The sequence below is a fragment of the Malus sylvestris genome, chromosome 3 (genome assembly GCF_916048215.2).
Source record: "Malus sylvestris chromosome 3, drMalSylv7.2, whole genome shotgun sequence".
NCBI classification, from domain to species: Eukaryota; Viridiplantae; Streptophyta; class Magnoliopsida; order Rosales; family Rosaceae; genus Malus; species Malus sylvestris.
Genome location: NC_062262.1, coordinates 26,085,127 through 26,106,055, shown reverse-complemented (window position 1 = coordinate 26,106,055; position 20,929 = coordinate 26,085,127). Strand labels below are relative to the sequence as shown.

Sequence of the window (20,929 nt, the reverse complement as noted above, 5' to 3'; positions counted from 1 at the left end):
GTTCGCTTCATCTAGGCTGGTCTTTGTGACTTGGTCATGTACAGACAGGGTTTCCTTGGGTCCGGGCAAGTGTTGTTGCTTAACTGAAGTGTTGTAACATGATCGTGCACTAAGCTGATCTCCTCTGATGTAGCCGTTGCCATGGGGGGTTGGAAATTTCATCAACAGCATATGCGTGGATACCATAGCCTTGAGATCATTGATGCCTGTGCGCCCAAAGATGACATTGTATGCCGTTGGGCAGTCAACCACTAGGAAGTTAGTGGTAATGGTAGCCGTGTAAGGGCCTGTACCAATAGTAAAGGGTAAATGTATGCTCCCTAAGGGTTGCACGATATCACCGGAGAAGCTTATCAGAGGAGAAATCGAGCGATCGAGCAAGTGTTCAGCTACACTGAGTGCCCTGAAAGCTTCGGCAAACATGATATTGACCGAAGCCCCTGTGTCTACGAGGATTCGTCGAACATCAAAGTTGGCTATGTGAGCCTCCACGATCAATGGGTCGTTATGAGGGTAGATGATGCCTCTTTCTTCCTCAGGGTAGAAACATATCGGATCCCAGTTAGGCTTTTGATACTTCCCTCCCCTGATGTCTTCCACGTGAAACACTTGGTGACCAGGCCTCAGAATTCGTTCACTGTTTTTCATGGCCCTATTGGAAGATTCAGATATGGGTGTGCCGCCGCTTATGGAATATATGACATTCACCTGGCGTTGGTTACGGTTATCCCTTTGAGGGTGAAGGAGGAATTGATCAATTTTTCCTTCTCGTGCCAAAGCTTCAATACGATCACGGAGGATGATACATTTCTCGCTATCATGGCCGTTATGCTCATGGTAGCAACAAAACATGCCCGCGTTATTCGGGGGCGCGTAATCTGGGTGCCTCGGCTTTGGCTTTGGTATCAGGTGAGCTATGCTGGGGTAAATGGCCGCGCATGTGGCATTCAAGGGCGTGTATGTCTCATACCTTGGGGTAGGGGGTATCTTGACGCGGGTTTGACCCACTGCATTGACTGCCTGGGGGCGAGCGTTATTGTGGCGATACCCTTGGTTATCGGGATAGTGTCCCTTACTCTTTTTACTGAAATGAGAGTGGTGAGGATGGAAATCCTTCCTCTTGCCTTGAAATTGATATGTCTGTTGATTCGGCGAAGCATTATGCAAGGCATGGGGAGGTGCCACTGCTGTTTGGAAAGTCGAGGTCTTCTCATTTAGGTGAGTCTGGCTTCCACCTCCCACTTGTTGATAAAGGATGGTTGTAGGGGGTTTCTCCTGATATGTCTTTGCCTCGGCGGAGGCATGGTTATAAGCCTGCGCCATCACCTCAGAGTAAGTCTTCCAAGTATTGGCATTGATCATGTATTTAAAGAAACAATCACGTAGGCCTGCCGTGAAGGCTTTGAGGGCAGTCTTGTCGTCTGCCTCGGCACACCGGGAGTATTCATGGCTGAAGCGGCCAGCATACATACGTAATGACTCGTCTGGCTTCTGGCGGATAGTGTACAGGTCATCTGCAGAGTGCAAGCGATCGGTTTGGAAAATGTGTTGGGAAACAAATAGTTTCCTCAATTCCTCAAATGAGTCTACCGTCTCAGGTGTAAGACGACAATACCAATTTAGAGCTCCGCCAGAGAGGGTGGAGGGGAAGAGAAGACATCGCTCTTCGTCGGTGTGCATCCGGTATGCCATGGTGGACTCAAAGAGGTTAAGGTGCTCAATCGGGTCCTCTTTTCCAGTATAAAGTTGCAAGCCAAGCTTTTGCTTTGTCTTTGCTTGAAGGGGGTGTTGAGGATCCTCCTTGTAAGAGGGCCAGGCCTGGGTTGGTTCCAGTCAGGTATTTCAGCCTGACGTTCAGCCTTCAACTTGTTTACTTCCTCAAGAAGTTGTAGGACAAGGGGGTCCTGAGCGGAGTTATGTGCCACTGGAGCTTTCTTTCGTAAATCTCCATCTCCTCTTGGAATTAGGAAGGTTTGATCAAGGGCATGTGATTTTTCCCTGGACTCGTTGTACTGGCTTCCAGGGTATGTCTGTCGGAACACCTCTGAGTCCCCTGTACCCTCATGTCTCTCTAGGACTTGTTGCCCCTTCCCCAAATTGGTGGCCGGCTCGGGCCGTGGCAGGGGACCGAGTCTCTCAGAAATCCTTGGGTCATTGATCTTTGAGCTTATATGGATGGAATTCTCTCGACGTTGCTTCAGGAAATCCCGACAATCGCGAAAGACGGCTTTCGATCCTTCTGCCCCTTCAGCAAAGAGGTGTCTCCCTCCACTTCTCATGGTTCGGGTCGAAGCAACTGGGTTAAGAGAAGCCTCATGTTGATTATCAAGTCGAGGGGTAATCTATTCCCTATCAGGGATATCTATGTCGAATGCATGTGACCCTCCATGTTGGAGGGCACCCAGTTGATGGTTGACTTCCACGGGGGCAACAAGCTCGCGTGTCTGAGCTTGCCTAGCTTCGTGGAGTGTCTCGAAGAGCTTCTCATATTGCTCCTGGAGGACCTCATTCCTCATTGCTATCTTGTTGTTCTGAGCTTCCAACTCATCGACTTTAGCTTGAAGAAGAACTCGTTTTCCTTCCTTCTTTCGTTGTTTCGCACTATGTGCAAGGGGGGTGTCATTCTGTGTGCTGTGGCTTCCTTCGCTTCCCATGTTGGAGAGGGATGCCTGATCAAAAGAAAGTGTACGAATGATAGAAACCAGCTTGACACAGCTGAAGAGAGTAGGAATAAGTGTCGTTTCCCACAGACGGCGCCAAATGTTGATGCACAAAATCAGCGAAGACTTTGGTACAACAGAAAGTGTCAGGTTTTATGACCTTCGCTTGGTTGCTTCGGTCACTAGTGAGGATAAGTACGTAAATGAATAGAGACAGAGAAACAAACACAGGATGTACGTGGTTCACCCAGATTGGCTACGTCCACGGAGTAGAGGAGTTCTTATTAGTAGTGAAGGGCTTACACAAGTACAAAGGATCAAGCTCTCAATTTAGTGAGTTCTTGTGAATGATTTAACACAAATGGCATTAGGCAATATTGTGGGGGAATGACCCCTATTTATAGAAAAACTTGTAGCTTTGTCACATTGACATGTGTCATGTTATGATTGGTTCTTGATGTCGACACGTGCTGCGCTCTGATTGGCTTCTAATCTTGACACGTGTCGAGTAGTGATTGGCCTCCTGGTCGGAGGGGAACTCTTCTGGGTCCTTGACAGTATAGCGTTGGCCGGTGCTCGGTAGTTTCGGGATTGGTCAAGTATTGGTACAAACATATCCTAAACTCGATTCTTAGATTTTGTTTTGGCTGATTATTTGATGGTTTGTTTTGATGATCCCCATAATATTGTCATTGTTATTTGTTTTTTGCTTTGCAAAGTACGAGAATAGAACTGTTATCGGCATTTCTGAAAAAGTCATATGGCACTCCTATGTAAAAATATAAGAGAACAATTTGGAGGAATGCATGATTACATTTTTGGAGAGCAAATAACAGCTCCCATTCACAGAAGTATTTTACATGTTGGTAGAGTAGAATATGAATTCAAAGATAAATAGTTGAATAGGAAGTTGATGTTCTCTTTGATAAGGTAGTAACATGCGTTACATGTGGTACCTTTATATAGATACGTCGAAATTGTTCTTTTTGATAAGTTTAGAGATCAATTCGCACGGAGTGTGTCTGTTTGACCTTTTTAAGGATCATTGGACTAGACTAGATTAAGTGTTTGTCCAATCTGGTGCTTGTTGCCACACTGGACTAGTTTTAATGAGGCTTGTTTATACCATATTTAGGGCCTCGTATTTAGACTTCGTATAAATACTCAGGGGACTCAAATGTAATTATGTGATAAAGGAAGGGGCAAATATGTAATAAGTGAGGAGTCCTTATTCTATAAAAGGACCTCTCACCCTCACAATTAGGGGAGGCCAATTCCAAGGCCCTTTCACCCCCTCTTAAAGCTCTCCCTCTCAGAGCTCTATCTCCCTCAAATAAATACATAATCAGAGTTGACATAGCCCAAACCTTGGGGTGAAACACGATACATCTTGTGTTATTTACATCTCTTGCAGATTCATGGTCGGATTTACGTTATTCCAAGACCTCCGGTTTTGTGCATCAACATTTGGCGTCGTCTGTGGGAAACGACACAAAAAGCTATATCGGTTCTCTTTCATTTTTTCACCTCCGCCATGAATTTACAAAAATCCAAAGCTTTCCCAAAAAAACCCCACGGTTCTCCATTTTCATATGCCTAACAACAACAAAAACATAAATCCATCTGAATTTCCTCTCTACAATTCAAAAGAAAAAGACCTTTTGGTTCCTCCCATAGCGGCTCTGAACCCGAGTTCTGAAAACACGCAGAGTTGAGATCTCAATTTTCCTCTTAGGGGGGGTACCTTTCTTGCCGAGCTGACTTAGCCATCTCCGTCGCCCAAACTTCATTGTTCAAAACCACCGCCACCGCTGAAAAGCCCATCAAGATCCAACACTCCTGTTAGAGATTTTGAGTGGAAGAAACACCATTGACGCAAACTACAGTCCGCCATCGTTGGTGGACTAGGCCATGCCGATCATGAAGCGCGGCGACTTCGCCGAAGTCTTGGACCCCAGAATCGGACCCTGCCGTGATCCGCCGCCGAAGCATGGCGGTGTTGGCTGCGAAGTGCAGGCAATCCTCGGCCAAGAGCCGGCCCACACTGGAGGAGGAGGTCGAAGGCTTCAAAATCGCGAGGAAGAGTGCCATAACTTATAAATGTCGCAGCTTCATCTCCTTTGGATCTTCAACCGAGTGCAACCACATATACAAGGAATTTGCAGGGCTTTACAGATGAGTTGGTTTTGCAGGGCTCTACAAATGAGTTGGTTTTTAAGAGATTTTGGGATTTTTGCACTTTATAAATTGGTTTTGCAGATATGATCCCTGATTTTGTTCAATATCTTATTGAAAGGAAGCAACTGATTGAAGCTGTTAGATTGATTTGCGGCTTCAAATTATCTGCCAGGTTCCCTTCGGTAGCACTCTTAAAAGAATATGTGGAAGGTGCAAGGCAGTCTTACTGCACAAAATGGCTAAATGAGGTGGAAGACAACCAAATAGGTGATCTGAGCGCAGAGATTCATTGCATCAAAGACAATCACCTCGAGTCAGAATTCCCATACAAGGACATCGAAAAAGAGATCGTCGAACAAGTTCTACAAGGAGACTCCGATGAACCCGCTCCTTTGGAACCTGCAGCAAAGCCTGTTGCTGAGAAGGTGCCTCGACATTTTGGTTTTTAAATCTTACCCCTTGCGTGCTTTCAAAGACCAAACAAAGAGGAAGATGTTGGTTCTCGGTCTTCAAGCTCTCTTCCCGATATTTGGGTGGGTGAGGGAGTGCCATTCAGAACGTGGTAGAGACAAGAGTGACCACGAGGGTGACAGGGACCCGGAGAAGGATAAAGAGCGGCCACGTCAAAGCAGAAAAGCAAATCAGAAAGAAAAACAAAGATGGGGAAAAACAAAAGCAAAAGAAAAGTAACCAGGCCGAAAGCAACCAGGCCATCCCTTCAGCATTAAAGGAGCCACGTGCTCCACCGAGGCCACGAGAGCCCCTACCACGATGGTTTCTATTTCTGTCACGATTACCCCTGTTGCCCTTAATCATGTCATCAAGCGACATATCCAAAGCAAAAAACAGAAAGAAAAGAGAAAGCAAAAGTGAGGAATAAACACCCCACCAGAATGATGTGATTTACTTTTTTGACAGATGTATGATGTAATTTATTTTTCTTATTTCTCGGAGACATCTGTATAAACCCCATCAAAGGGTAATAATACCAACAAAAAAAAAAACACCAAACCCAAAATAAATGGGCTGGCATGTTGTGGAGGGCGAAGGCCCATAAGCCCAAAATAGCACCAATCAGGTGACCAAAAGTACGCCAGTACTAAAAAATTATTCGGCAACCTTCCTCTATTATCACCAACTAGGTGACCAAAAGTACGCCCAGTACTCCAAAATTATTCAGCAACCTGCCGCTATTACCACCAACCAGGTGATGAAATGTACAACTCGTACTACAATATCATTTGGCAACTAGCCATTCATGCCACCACCAGGTGATGAAATGTACAACCCGTACTCTAATATCATTTGGCAACTAGCCATTCATGCCACCAACCAGGTGATGAAATGTACAACCCGTAATCTCCTTCATGCCACCAACCAAGTGATTAAAAGTACGCCCAGTACTCCAAATTATACATAAGCATTACTCATGTCATTCATACATAAACATTCATGAGCATCACTCATGACAATTATACATAAACACTCATGACCATCATTCATGTCAACATTCATGAGCATCACTTATGTTAACATTCATGAGCATCACTCATGAAAACATCCATGGGCATCACTCATGTCAATCAACATAAACATTCATGAGCATCACTCATGTCAATCAGCTTTAAAAGCTTCATTTACAAAAGCTCCAGCTTCGAAAGCTTCATTTATAGAACTCTAGCTTCAAAGCTTCACTTGCAAAGCTTCACCTACAAAGCTTTAGTGCAGGGTATACAAATACCGCCTCCGAACAATCGTCACTTCGGCCCATACATGGATTCAATTTGAAGTCTCCAGCCAACAGACTATATTGACCGAAGACTTAGGGGACTACATTATGTACCATATATTGGGCCTCAACTGGGCTTCATGAAAAATACTTGGGGGACTTAGCCCATTATTTATGTACTGAGGAGCGAGCCCTTATTTTATAAAAGGGACTCCCTCACCTTCATTTTATAAAAGGGACTCCCTCACCTTCATTAGAGAGCAACGCCGCTAGCTGAGCAATTGCCACGCCGCGAGCATCACTCATAGCCCATCACTTATGTACTGAGAAGCGAGCCCTTATTTTATAAAAGGGACTCCCTTACCTTCATTAGAGAGCAACGCCGCCAGCTAAGCAACCGCCTCGTCGCGAGCATCACTCCTAACCCATCACTTATGTATTGAGGAACGAGCCCTTATTCTATAAAAGGGACTCCCTTACCATCATTAGAGAGCATCGCCGCCAGTTGAGTAACCGCCTCGCCGCGAGCATCACTCATAACCCATCACTTATGTATTGAGGAGCGAGCCCTTATTCTATAAAAGGGACTCCCTTACCACCATTAGATAGCATCGCCGCCTACTGAGCAATCGCCTAGCCGCGAGCATCAACTCTAGCCCATCAATTATGTATTGAGGAGCGAGCCCTTATTCTATAAAAGGGACTCCCTCACCTTTGACGCCACAAGCCGAGCCAACCAAGGCAACATAAGTCACGAGCCAAGCAGCCTTGCAGCATATGCTACTTCTAGTTGAGCATCATTTCTGATTGAGCACTGCCTCATATCGAGCATCAAGTTCAAGACAACATCTAGTTACTTCGGCCCACACATGGACTGAATTTCAAGTCTCCAGCCAAAAGACTCTCTTGACTGAAGACTTGGGGGACTACTTTTTATACCATATTTAGGGCCTCCTGTTTAGACCTCGTATAAATACTCGGGGGACTCAAATGTAATTATGTGATAAATGAATATGCAAATATGTAATAAGTGAGGAGTCTTTATTCTATAAAAGGACCTCTCACCCTCACAATTAGGGGAGTCCAATTCCAAGGCCCTCTCACCCCCTCTCAAAGCTCTCCCTCTCAGAGCACTCTCTCCCTCAAATAAATACATAATCAGTGTGGACGTAGCCCAAACCTTGGGGTGAACCACGATACATCTTGTGTTATTTACATCTCTTGCAGATTCACGGTTGAATTTACGTTGTTCCAAGACCTTCGGTTTTGTGCATCAACAAGACTAACGGGGACTCACCCCGACTGAATGCTTTGGTAAACGTTCTTAGCAAGGCCCCTCGATTTTTAGCAGACTGTTAGTCCCGTTCTTTCCCCCGCCGCTGATCCCTCGTCGTCTTCCTTCGCGTTCACCCCTTTGCCCTCTCCCTTCTCCTTAGCACCTTCGCACCTTCGCCCACTCCCTTGGGCCTTCACCATCCCACCCCAAAGCCTAAACCCAGACCTCAAACAAAAACTAAAAATCAATCCACTAACTCCATTCCTTTCTTCTTCATTCAATTCACTCTCTCTCTCTCTTAGCAAAAGCACCATGGTTGTGGCCTTCGAGCACCACACACCAGTTGCACAATCCTCCACCGCAATCTCAGCCCATGACTCTTGAGCATTCACGGAGCAATCTTAGCCCTTCCGAATCCACCGCAGCTAAATCCTCCTTCCCCGTCATCTCTGAACTAGTACGAGCTCGCCAAGATCGCCGCCGTTGCCGAAAATTGGTGAGAGCTTCTCATTTTTAAGCTTATAGTTTTCGATTTCTCCACTTGAATTTGATTTTGTTATGGTATAATTGTGAATTAATGACCAATGAGAAAGAAATTCATTACCAAAGGAATGAAAATGTAGTCATTTGTTGATTGTGAATTCAATTGATTAATGGGTATGTGCAAAAGGGTGATTTGGAAAGTGCCCAGGAGGTGTTTGAGTTAAATTATTGTGATTGTGATTGTGACTGGGGTTGAATAATTTTTTGTGAGAGTCAATTTTTTTAGGCTTCCAGGAAAGTATGGTCAATTGATGTTGCTTGCATAATTGTTTTGTGTAATTTTATTTTTGCTAGAATTTGAAATTGAGATATAAGTGTAATATGTTGTTTGAATTTGGAATTTGGAACGTTGATAGTTGTGTTTAGTTGTTAAGAAATTACTTGGAATACTCCTATTGCTAGAAAAGCTCAAAATGGGCATTCATAGGGAGCGTTAGATAAATACATCATGATGGAAATTGTTGGAATGAGGCATGATAAGGTCAAATTTGGATGAAATTTTGATGTTGGTTGATATAGTATGGGTTTTTTTTTTTTAAATTTTTTTTTTCATTATCCAACTTATTAGTCCGACATTGCACCAAACACTTTACTAAGTTAATCCAGCTTAGTCCCTCAAGATAGTCCAGTTCGAGATAGTTTGGTACAAAAAACGCACCCATGGATTATTACTCGAGTGATCAAAACTGCAACTGGACTAAAGTCCATAGAGAAATGCTCTGATTCTCTCTAATCCAACGCATAAAGAAGACTTGAGGCACATCTTACGCATCCTCGGTTGGGTTAGATTTTTTTAATCCAGTTTCATGTTTGGTACGTGGCAACAAATGAAGGATGCTTCTCCTTTCTAATCCAATGTAATTCAAACTTCCCAGGCAGCTCCTCGTGAACGAACTGAATCTAACATCCACTAAAACTGATTTAGAACACCACTCGAAATTTCACGGAGTAAAGTGATATTAAAGAGAAGTTTCATGGGGCAAATCAATAAATAAGCCAACTAGGTCTTAACGACTGCATTCGGGTTCAGTTTGCTTCAACCAGGCAGAGTGAGTATGAGAGCTTGAAGAAGATGAGTGGGCTGTGAGTTACCAAATGTGGGATCATACCGTAAAATACAGGAATGCAAAAATTTACATACTATAACTTGTGCCTAAATCCACAAAACTTCAGGGTACCCTGTTTAAACAACTCCAATATTCGTTGGAGTCGACTGCTGCCACAAAATGAAGGTACATGCTCAGGTCAAAGAGCTAAAAAGTTTCAGCTTAACAGATTGACAAACTTGACATCTCTCAAAACCTTTTTATTTTGGCGAAAAAGAAAATCAGTCACCTACATATTTCAAAGCGTTAGGAGCAGTGATGCGTTCAGATTCTGACTTCTATTTGTTCGTTTAACAAGTGCTCCTTCACTGACTGAATAGGCACCTGCAAGGATTATAATCAGAGTATTACTAATGATGATCAGCACCTAGATGCTAACAAGTCAAATAAACGGTTCAAAAGCTGTACCTCCTTCCGATGGAAAATACCAGCAGCTAGGGCAGCCGATGCATTTGTTTTCCTGAACACCTCTGAGAAGTGTTCGGCAGAACCAGCACCGCTACTAGCAATCACAGGAATGCTCACAGCATCTGAGATCAGCTTTATTAAATCTATATCAAATCCCTTCTTTTGACCTGAGAGCATCGAAGACTCGACATAAGCATGAAAATCCAACAAAAACAACAAACTAGTTTGAGAATGAAGTTTAAAAAAAAAAAATGTAAATGACATCAATGCCTTCCAGAACAAAATAGACAGTTTCAAACATTTGGGAAGTATAAGAAACTAAAACTTACGGGGGGAAGATAGCACTCATTGTACATAATAACTTTATGTATCCATTTTATAAAGATTATGCTCGAAAAATAAATTAATGTAACAGAAAAAAAGTTTCGAGTAAAGCAATAGTAATCTTTACCATCACAATCAATGCAGTTTAGCAGTATTTCTCCAGCTCCGAGCTCCTCTACTGCTTTTGCAAGCTCATACGCCCCAATTGGTCGGCCTTCTCGGCCACCGCTAACCTGAGGAACAAACAACAGATATTTTCAAGATGTAATCCGGAAAATCTTGTAAAGGTGGAACCAGCCAAGGCAAGGATCTCTAATTGTTGCATCTGACAACCAAGTTCATACTCTTGTCCTGCCAATTATATATTATAACATACAATTGAAGCACGGAAATGTCTTACAGCATATCATAACACAAGTCAAATTGGAAATATGAAACAATTCAATGATGCACAAACAGATATAGCTGTCTGTGCGGTAAGAATAAGATGACGTAGGTTAATCTAGTTCCCTTCTCCCTTGTGAAGAACTTAAAATTCTACCCGCGACTATCTTAAATCAACAATATATACTCCTAATCATGTCTTTAGAGCCAACAATTGATGCCATACTACGATACTTTAAAGGCGACATGGAGGTTCAGGGCATTCTTGTTATTATTATTTTCTGGGGACAAATTAAATGAAGCAATTCCATGTAATATGCAAGCTTCCGAAATATATCTGTTTTAACTTTGAACAGTAGTACAGAGGTAAAGAAAGCAATGGAAAAGAATACTTACTGTGCACTGGTACCATGCAAATTCTTCTCCATTTGGACCTGAAATTAACAATAAGTTATTTTCTTTCTTATAACTTTCCTTGAAAATTTGAACACACGATTTTACTCTATAAAACATGAAGATCAATGGCATATCCAAGCTGGAGAAACAAGGAAAGAAAGATTTGAAGTTATGCCCCCTTACCTGGGTTTGCTACCCTTATAGTCTTGAACTCTACATCTTTTGGATTCTTAATGTACACTCTGCGAGGATCAATGCTCACAACCACAGCCTGCATCATATTTTTCATATAAACTCAATATCGTCTAAACTCAATAAAAGAAACAATGATCCATGCTTTCTGCAAATACTAAGACATAATACCAGACATAATTAACACCGTCAAGGTGACCATGACTAATTAGTCAGTCAAAACTACAGAAATTCCTAGATCCTCAATAAATTCAGAACATGTAAAAGCAGAAAGAACAGAATGAGGAGCTTCTTCATCAACTCTAGTTTCCTACTTTATGGTCCCACAAGAACTATAATGAATTCTCGGAGGGTCAAAAGAAATGCTCCAGAAACGGACGCTGGGATCAAAGGAAAATAACAAAATGTGTACTGAGACTTCTTATATTATGTCCAATTGTGTAGATTAACTCAAAAGAATGTTAAGCATGGATGCATCTACTGGACAACAAATTACCTGATTTCCATAAACTCTAGATATCTGCTCTAAGCTACTTTTTCCATTTTTTACCTGAAAATTCAGTTGACAAAACCATTAGAGAGGCATACACAGTGTGATGTGTATATTGTACCAACCTGAATTTGAAACAGCAAAAGTTATTGCATACTCCAGTTCTTAAATATTCTTCTGCAGCATAAACTGCATCGCTTCCAATAGAAATCTTATCAGCCCCACATCTGAAATATTCGGAAGCAACTTCCAAACTAGAATAGTGCCTGAAAGAAAAAAAAGTGAACCTATAATCCATGTCCATACCAATACATCTAATTGGCATATATAATTTGAGTTGAAGCTACAGGATTTCAGTTTCTCCGGTAAAAAACATATGCAGTAGAGTTGAAAAATGCAAGAAAGGACAATTATTGATCCATCACAATTTTACACCGAAGATTATACCTGCCATTTGCATCTGTAAAATCTCTGATGCCACCTCCAACTGTTAATGGTACAAAAACATTTTCTGATGTGTATCTCAATACCTACAAAGCATGAAAGCAAACAAGAATTAGGAAATTAATTAACATGTAACAATCCAGCTTTAAAATCGGAGAACTCTGAATTGTGTCAAAACTGAAAGATTCAAGTCGAACATTAACTGATTCTCTATCACAAACCTGTAACATGGGCAAGTCGCCCAGAGGGAAGTCTCGAAAACCAGTAATATTCAGAAAGCTGACCTGAAAAATTCAAAATTAAGACTTCAGCAGATTACTAGAGCTCTTAGACGATACATAAGCAGTGAAATTTGTTCAAACTTAAGGAGGCATACCTCATCAGCCCCATCTTTGTAATACTGTCGAGCAAGCTCTACAGGCTTACCAAGTTCTCTCACCTATTAAATTTTTTGATTAGTAGACATAAAAGCAATTTTCATGACATAAAGAAAATAATTTGAATCATATAAAAAATATGAAAAATATCAAGTACGATCTTGAATAGTCATGCTAGAGCAAGAACCCCAATGAATAGAAAAAGTATCCCTTTTCTTTTTAACTAATAACAAAATTCCATCAAAACAAAGATACGCTTTCTTCAGGAGGTGCTGCTGATCCTTTTTAAAGCAGGTCGCATACTCAAAGTGAAAAAAAAAGGGTATCAACCATGAAACCAGAAGTGCTTGAAACAAGAAAATAATCTACAGTAAGATCCATAAGTGGGCTTATTGAACTAGATCTTATATATTTTGGATGTGATAAAATATTATTCACTGATGGCTAAGCATGACAAGCATCCAGAAATAAGGGTTAAAAATCACCAAAATCATATAAGGAAAGAGTCAAGAAATGTTGCAATACCTCATTCTCTTTTGTGTGCTCTCTTACATCATATTGGTCGCCTTTGGTTACAACAAGATCTCCCCTGTCATTCGTCCTCACATCAAGACAAGCAATCACCTAAGTAACAGAATTTAGGGACAACCTTCACAGTCAGCATATGACAGACAATGAGATAAGTCATAATCCGAATCCGACCTATGATATTGTAAGTTTTTTTTTTTGAAGAAGAAGAAGAAGAAGAAACAATTTTTTATTGCAAAGAAACAATAAAAATACAAAAGCGGACAAGAAGTCCACAAAGGCACAAACAAAACAAGATAAAAAGCACCATCACCCAGACATTTAGAACTATGATATTGTAAGTTGGACTACAATATTTTAGGTCGGATTAAAATTCAAGCCCTTCTCACTTTTCCTACCACTAAAATGATAAAACTATAAAATAAGTCAACAGGAATTACCCTCTTAGCAAGTTTCAAAGCCTTCCTTTCAGTTGGCTTCTGTCTTCACAAGAACATCTCACATTGTTAGATGGTTAAACATAGTCAACATATGGGAAGCATATTTCTCATAAGTACAAAGGTTACCTTTTCCAGGTTCGTCTTTGGATACAAAAATCTTCTCAATATCGTAAGACCAACATCTAAACATTCACATTCAGGCAAAATTGATATCAATAATAGGCCTTCATATAATGAAAATAAATCTAAATCACTTTTCATGCATGGATAAAGTGAACTGGAACAAAAGTCTATAAAATAGATCTTAGAATGCCAAAATTACACAGCAAAGGTTAGAATGATCCACCGCCTAGCCCTTAAACAAAAACTTTACCTCTTCGTTCTAGGAAAGAACTCAATGGTCTACCTTAAACAAAAACTGTACCTCTTCATTCTAGGAAAGAACTCAATGGTCTAAAGTCATGTGAGATAAAATCTGCTTCCCTTTTACTAAAAGAAACGAGGCATGGAACATTCCTACAATCCCTGTACACTTTGGACTACCATTAAAATCTACTAACAGACAGGAGAGAGAAATGATATCTTGCCTCCACTCTTTTCTGGGTGGAATTGAACTGCATGCACATTTCCCCTTCTAACAGATGCAATAAAATTGTCTCCATAGTTGCAAGTAGATGAAACCCAGTCTTTGTTTTCATCTGACTGAAAATTGGTATAAAACTATGTCAACCCCAGTAAACATACAAATCAATGTATTCTTAGTGGAAGTATGCAGCAGATGCATGAACTTTAAATTATTTTCTGTGAAATAGGAGAATAAGACATACAGGCATGGCTCTGTAAGAATGAACAAAATAGACATGATGGCTTCCAACATCATCCAAAATTAATGAGTCTTTTTCAATCTGCAAAGCATTCCATCCAATGTGTGGAACTCTGAAACCATTTGATGAATCAAAACAGCCAACCACTCCAGGTATCAAGCCAAGACCTTTCACTGAGACATGTATAATATCAGTTCAACTATTACTAAATTAAATAGATAAAAAAAAAGCTATAACAATGTTACGTACATTCAAATTAACATTAATTTGTTTCTAGGACTATCTCCTTAAACCAAGCTGTCTAACTCAATTGTCACTAACAGTAACAACCTGAGGCTTTCATTATCAGGATAACTTCACGAATGGATTGCTGCATCCTCAGTATTTGCTATGTATGCCAGCATGGAAAGGAAACTCCTATAACATGGGAAGAGTGATTTCTCTATACTAGGGGTTTTAGGTACCATTATATAACTAAATTTATTAACTGGACTTTACAATATATAACGCCAGAATACAATACATTGATGTCAAATGCAGTTGTACAACTTACAGCAATTGCAAATCCATTTCTACTACATTTTTTAAGTTATTCCGAATCCTTTTCAATACGTGATTTAGTGTTCTAATACATTGTATCTAGCTTATTTACAAATTCAATGCCTTTTAAACCATTCCATCCAAATAACTATAAGTGAATCGTAGATGATGAGTTACAAAATTGGAAAAACAAAGTTGATGAAAAAGGAGGCATGAAGCACTGACCCGGTCCATTCTCTTCGCTGGATTCAAAAAGGAGCTGAAGTCCAAGACAAATGCCAAGAAATGGTCGATCCTTCTCAATATATGAACAGATTGCTTCCGCCATCCTGAAAAACAATAAAGGGCTGAAATTTTCCCACAATCTAAAAGCTAATAAACTATAAATGACATGAGAAATATTATGTGATTAGTTAGCAAACAAGAAGATTCAGAGCCATTATTTTGAAATTTGTTATTCAAACTAACTACCAATCATTGTCACGATGCTTCTTTGATCATGAGTAACTTAACCACATTCCCCATTCTCCAAATATGCACTTTATCCGTTCATTGCCACTAATCCATTTAAACGGACCCAACAAGCAATTGATCCTTATAGAATCCAACAAAAAATAAAAGAAACGCATACCCGTTCTTATTCAGCACATCCATGGCGGCAGCGAAAGCCCCCACGCCAGGAAATACTAGGCGTTCGGCATTCAGAATGTCTTCCGGTGTTTGGACCTACATTTCGAACTTCTGTTAAAATACAACTCATCTATTTACCATCCTTTACACCAACCGATTTTTGTCATCTTTCTTTTCTATTCCAAATTTCTAACAAAATCTATAACATACAACACTACAAAGAAATTGGTTACAAGGGCATAACTTTGATAGATAATTGACCAAAAAGAAAAGAAAAATTACATCTTTGACGTCGAAGCCTAGGTGGCGAATGGCATTCCTCACACTGCGAACATTGCCGGCGCCGTAGTCGAGCAGAGTCACCCCTGATTCATTATTCAAACAAACTAAATTATTATTAAAATAATAAATAATAATAACAAAAACTCAAATTTAACAGAGAGAGGGAGGGAGGGAGGGAGAGGAGAGTACCGGAATCTGCGGCGGAGGAGGCACGGACGGAGAAGCTTCTGGGACGTCTGAAATTGAGGTGAGTTTTGGGAAGAAACAGAAGGGAGGAAGCGGAGGATGAGCGAAACGGTAGGGTTTTGGAGGAAGAGGCGAATGGCGGCGCCTCCATTGCAGGCTCTGAAGATAGACAGTCTTCCCCGGCTCAGACTCGGACTCTGATGAAAGGCCAAACTAGAGTTGGAACTTGGAAGTCCACTTACCTAATGCTATTTGCTCCTCGCTCGTTGTTTGAGGCATGTGTCTTAAACCACTGCAGCGCACCGTTTTGAAGAATTTACTATTCTTATTACTTTTTTTTTTGGTGTGAAAAATGATAATTTTTTAAAAAAATATATAAATTATAGACTAATAGAATCCTGATTGTCAACTTCAGATGAAAAAAAACTCCGCGATCTGTTCCCAAAGAAGAATCAACCATTAGTGCGCCTGCACATAAGCCCCAAACGTTAATTTCTTGTCAAAGACCCGCATCACCTTGTACGTATTTTCCACACACCTGACGTCAAAAAAATATCCATCATGGCTATCGATTCGAGCTTGGGGGAGAAGTCAGGCTTTTGGTATGGGTTGGAGGGGGAGGGGAAATGGATTTGATCGCCTATAGCCTAGGGGATTGGATTGGGCCGAAGTTGCTCAAAATTTGGCATAACAATTTCAGAGCTACAAGGACAAACAATAAAAATAAGATGACATCACCAAAATTTGAAAGTTTTCCTTCTTTACTATAAGCAAAATTAACACTATGCTCCTACTAATGAAAGGGATAAATTAATGAATCAAGACGCAATAATTTGAAAGGAAAGACCTTATCTATCAGAGCAATCCATTAGTTTATAACTTTTACGTGAAACTTCATCTATTCTCTATGACTTGAAAGAATCTTTTGAAAAAACTCTCAATTCCTAAACAACAAGATATCTGATATCCCAAAGAGACATAGATACCAAGTGTGTCCTTGGGGACATGATGAAATAATTCTATCCCTGCCTCATGTAATCATGGAAAGTATAATTCCTTGATTCAACTATAAGTTTGAAGAATCATATCACACAGGACACCTACAAAACGAACCCTAAACAACAATTACACCATTGTTTTTTTCCACATCCTTCAGATAAAGCCACTTTCATGTTAGCAAAATCATTGAAAAATAAAACTTTGTTGCTAATTAACCAGAAGCAATGATTCTAATTTTGTTTACACTTGTGTTGGCTGAAATGGCATTGATTCTGAGCCTTCTGTTTAGAACCCCTCTGAGGAAGTTGGTGATCGTGGGGTTAGATCGATCGAAGCAAGGACGGGGGCCATTGGTGGCGAAGAGCGTGGGAGGAACCATTCTCGTCTTCTTTAGCTCCACCATATATAGTGTATTCAGTGTTCAAAAACGTTTATCAGAGGCAGGCTTTGTCAATCCGACAGACGAGGTTCTTATGGCACATCGTCTCCTGGAAGCATCTCTCATAGGTGAGCTATATCATCCATTTTAGTAACCCTTTTCCTTAAAATTTACTTGGGAAAAAACTATATACGTAACCTTGTCAGGGTAAAGTTGGAGTTTTTAATTTTGAAGATTGCATGTATCTAATTTTGGCCGATGAATGAAAATCCTTTTCTGTTGGCAATCATGTAACCAATCTCATGTCATGTTAAGTCTTATAAAACAAAACTCTCCGAAGCAGGAAAAAGCTTAGTCGGAAGTGAAAGAAGCTGAGGTTTTTTTTTTTTTTTTTTGTCAAACGATAGATTTTGTTAGATTAGCCAATGATGGGGTTCGGACGCACGACATCATGCAAGGGCTTGATCCCTTTCCACCACCATGGTAAAGGGCCACTTGCCAAAAAAAAAAAAAAACTGAGGTTTCATGCACCCTAAAATCAATAGGTGGAGTCATCCAACTCTTTATAAAACTTGAGAGGTTTTTGAACTTTCCGACATGGGACAGTTCTTCACACACTCACAAGAAGTACCATATTGCCTTCTGTCCCAATTGAAAAATACATAGATTGTCTTATTTATAAGTTGTGTTAGGGTTTTGCAGCAAGGTAATGAATACAACTCGATCGATGCCAAGCTTTTGTGCATAATTTATATGTTTTCAATTAGCTAGTTGTAATTATGCCATTTTTCTCTAATTAACCTGGAACTGGAATGTTTGTCATTATACAGGGTTTTCCCTATTCCTGGCAATGATTATAGATAGACTACACTACTATATCAAAGAGCTCCATCTGCTACGAGAACGCGTCGAAGAAGTGAAGAATCTGAAAAAGGATTATGAGCACAAGAAATCTACTGATCCTGTAGAAGTGAAGAAGGCAACACAAAGGATCAGCTAAAAGCTGAATTCCGAAGATGAATAACCATATGAACAAGCCGAAGCTTCAAATAATGCATCAATTAATATAATTAGTCCACGTTAATATATCGTAGAATTGCTAAAACCACAGTTTCTCATTAATCCCTTAAGAATAATTCAAATCAACATGGGTTGATCATTGAAATAATGCATATAGCTTGCAAAATTTTAGATTGCTTCATAGAATAAATGAATTACTGTGGTCTCCTGTAAATATCATACAAACCTACAAATTGTAATTTCTTTTATTGATAGCGCACAATGTGATAAACTACAAGCATGTGTGAGTTGGGTTAGAAATTTAATATATGGGAGTTGGTTAATTTTTTTTTATATACAAATGATATTCGACTTTAAATAACTTAAACTACGTAGAAGGAGATTCTAACTCGATTGTATAATGGTGAGCGAAACACATCCACTCTAGCCAATATCATTCATATCGGTAGAGTTGGTCGGCTTATTGTCTACTAAGAAACCCGACCCTAATTGCTAAAGTCCAAAACACAAACCTTAATTACAAAGTGTTGTGAGAAGTCAAGTTTCAACACTATAAAAAATATGGTCAGTGCACACAAAAAGTTATTTATGCCCTATGAGGTCAAAGGGCACCAACGCCCATAGAGCAATAGTAACAGCAACAACTAAACTATATAGTGCCCTCTATAGGTGTGCCATTTGATTAAAGGGCACGATATGGCCATCAGTGCTCAAAGAGTTAAGCATAAATAAGGGTTTTTTTTTGCGCGTTCTGACAACTATGTCAGATGACATTTCAAATTCATGTTAAGACATTTTTTGTAATTGTGCTCTATTAGTTAAATTTAAAAGAAAATTAACAAAATAACAAAATGAAAATGCCCTACAACCTGAATCAAACAATTGAAAACACCAGATCGGAATAGGAAAATACTGCTCATAGTTTCTCTTCTTGACAGATCAGTCACATGTTGAAACTCAACCAAGAAATCAACACTATAAATTAAAGAAAAAAACAACGCAATGATTTCAAACTTATATTCATCCTTTCAAGCAGTCATCCTTCCGGTGGAGGTGTCTGTGCTTCATGCACTATCCACAGTAGTACCACGCGCAACGAGAGTACAACTTGCAGCCACGCCAGGGGTTTTAGAGTCCATTTTGGTCTAAAACACAACCATTTTCAACAATTCAAAAGTCAAAACAAAGCTACGAAGGTAAGGATTCGAAATATACCTTCCTTGGGGCCATTGGGTGGCCGGTGATAGCCTAAAATCAGCTTGAAACTCACAGCCCTCACCGGGAATTTGTCCTATGATTGAAACTGCATCCAACCTTAACCAAATCAGGCATGCAGTGCACAAAAACGTCTCTAAACAACTTAAAGAACCTAATGTTTTCGAGACTCACTCACACTAGATTCGACAGAAAATCTTGCTGAAAAGTCAAGCCGCGACGGAGCTTGTTAATTCGTTGCATCAGTTTTTGTTTCCAGAAAGCAAAAGGTAATAGGGAGTCTGTGGTGAGGAAAGGAAGGTGAGGCTGGTGGTTACCTTGCTGGAGATTGGCAACTCCGCCGCCGTCATTGCTTATGTGTCAAGGAAGAAGCCGAAAGGAAGATAGAGAGACTGTGAGAGGGGGAGGGTGGCAGTGTGGTGTTTGCGTGGTGGCAAGGTTCGCCGGAGTGGCGAGTGAGATGGTGATAGATGTTGCGGTTTTCTATGCAGTGAGCACAGAGATGGTGAGGCAGAAGAAAGAGAAACAAGTGAAGAAGTGAAGAGAGTTAGTGAGAGAGAAAGAGTTGCGTGAAAGAGAAAGACAAAAGAGTGATGAAGTGAAGAAAGGAGTGAATGCACGGGGAATGGTGAAGACCCATGTGGGTGGGTCCCACAGGACACAAAAACCCATTAGAGCAATTACACCCTTAAAGACTTTGCGCCATCACCCAGCACATTTATCCATTCAAGTGAACAGTAATAGACCCCAGTGAACAGTAATAGGCCAAAGCATCTCCACCCCTAACAAAAAATAGCCTAGTCAATTTTATTAAAATATTATTAATTTTTATTATAAAATAATAATTTGGTTTTTTAATTTCTGACTTCTTCTCTCTACTCCCTTCTTCTTCTTCTCTCTAACTCCTTTCTTCTTCTTTTTCCCACTGTTCCCACTTTTTTCTTCTCTCTGTACACCACGCCATCGAACCCACCCTACTCTGAACATGGACACCCACCATCCTGGACCTGCGCACACCTTAAACCCCCAAAAATCAACACCTACATATTCAAAAATTCATCGAAAATATACAAAACGGAAAAAAAATCCAGTTGTAGGAAGATTCGAGTTAATCAACCTATCGACGACGATCCGAGTTGCAGGATGATCACGATTTGGAAGGGGGACATGGTGTTGAATATATGGATTTATCAGGGGAAGGGGGTTGATGGGGTTCCAAGGATCGGGATGGGGTTCCAGGTGTTTGATAGGGTTCTAGATGAGAGAGGCGGTAATCATGACGTTAGCATGACGTCAGATAAGCCGTCTCCTTCCTCTGTCAATTTTAGGTCGGCCTATGGACTGGCTTAGGCTGGGTGCCAGTCTATTCCACGGGCTGG

At 40.5% G+C, this 20,929-nt stretch overlaps 3 protein-coding genes across 5 annotated transcripts; 1 reads left to right on the top strand and 2 right to left on the bottom strand.

Annotated features, from left to right (window-relative positions):
- Positions 1-766: 766 nt before the first annotated feature.
- On the bottom strand, positions 767-2,311 carry LOC126615877 (uncharacterized). Its single transcript, XM_050283804.1, has 2 exons — positions 1,616-2,311; positions 767-1,514 (listed from the first exon to the last, which is right to left on the bottom strand). The coding sequence occupies exon 1, from the start codon at positions 2,277-2,279 to the stop codon at positions 1,620-1,622; it is 660 nt and encodes a 219-aa protein (XP_050139761.1). The 5' UTR covers positions 2,280-2,311; the 3' UTR covers positions 767-1,514; positions 1,616-1,619.
- A 7,163-nt stretch (positions 2,312-9,474) lies between these two features.
- LOC126615865 (imidazole glycerol phosphate synthase hisHF, chloroplastic) lies at positions 9,475-16,194 on the bottom strand. Of its 3 annotated transcripts, none has more exons than XM_050283790.1 (20): positions 15,941-16,194; positions 15,752-15,834; positions 15,471-15,565; positions 15,065-15,168; positions 14,303-14,472; positions 14,063-14,177; positions 13,602-13,657; positions 13,476-13,514; positions 13,033-13,131; positions 12,507-12,569; positions 12,352-12,414; positions 12,134-12,216; positions 11,844-11,952; positions 11,693-11,746; positions 11,188-11,275; positions 11,005-11,042; positions 10,352-10,457; positions 9,901-10,067; positions 9,726-9,816; positions 9,475-9,602 (listed from the first exon to the last, which is right to left on the bottom strand). In XM_050283790.1, exons 1-19 carry the CDS (start codon positions 16,086-16,088, stop codon positions 9,757-9,759), a joined length of 1,740 nt encoding a protein of 579 aa, XP_050139747.1. In that variant the 5' UTR covers positions 16,089-16,194; the 3' UTR covers positions 9,475-9,602; positions 9,726-9,756. The 3 variants fall into 3 exon arrangements, with proteins under 3 accessions (XP_050139747.1, XP_050139746.1, XP_050139745.1); XM_050283789.1 differs by having other exon boundaries at positions 9,475-9,599; XM_050283788.1 differs by having other exon boundaries at positions 9,475-9,816.
- An 862-nt stretch (positions 16,195-17,056) lies between these two features.
- Positions 17,057-18,658, top strand: LOC126615880 (uncharacterized). The gene is made up of 2 exons (XM_050283807.1): positions 17,057-17,443; positions 18,146-18,658. Exons 1-2 carry the CDS (start codon positions 17,161-17,163, stop codon positions 18,313-18,315), a joined length of 453 nt encoding a protein of 150 aa, XP_050139764.1. The 5' UTR covers positions 17,057-17,160; the 3' UTR covers positions 18,316-18,658.
- The last annotated feature ends 2,271 nt before the right edge of the window (positions 18,659-20,929 follow it).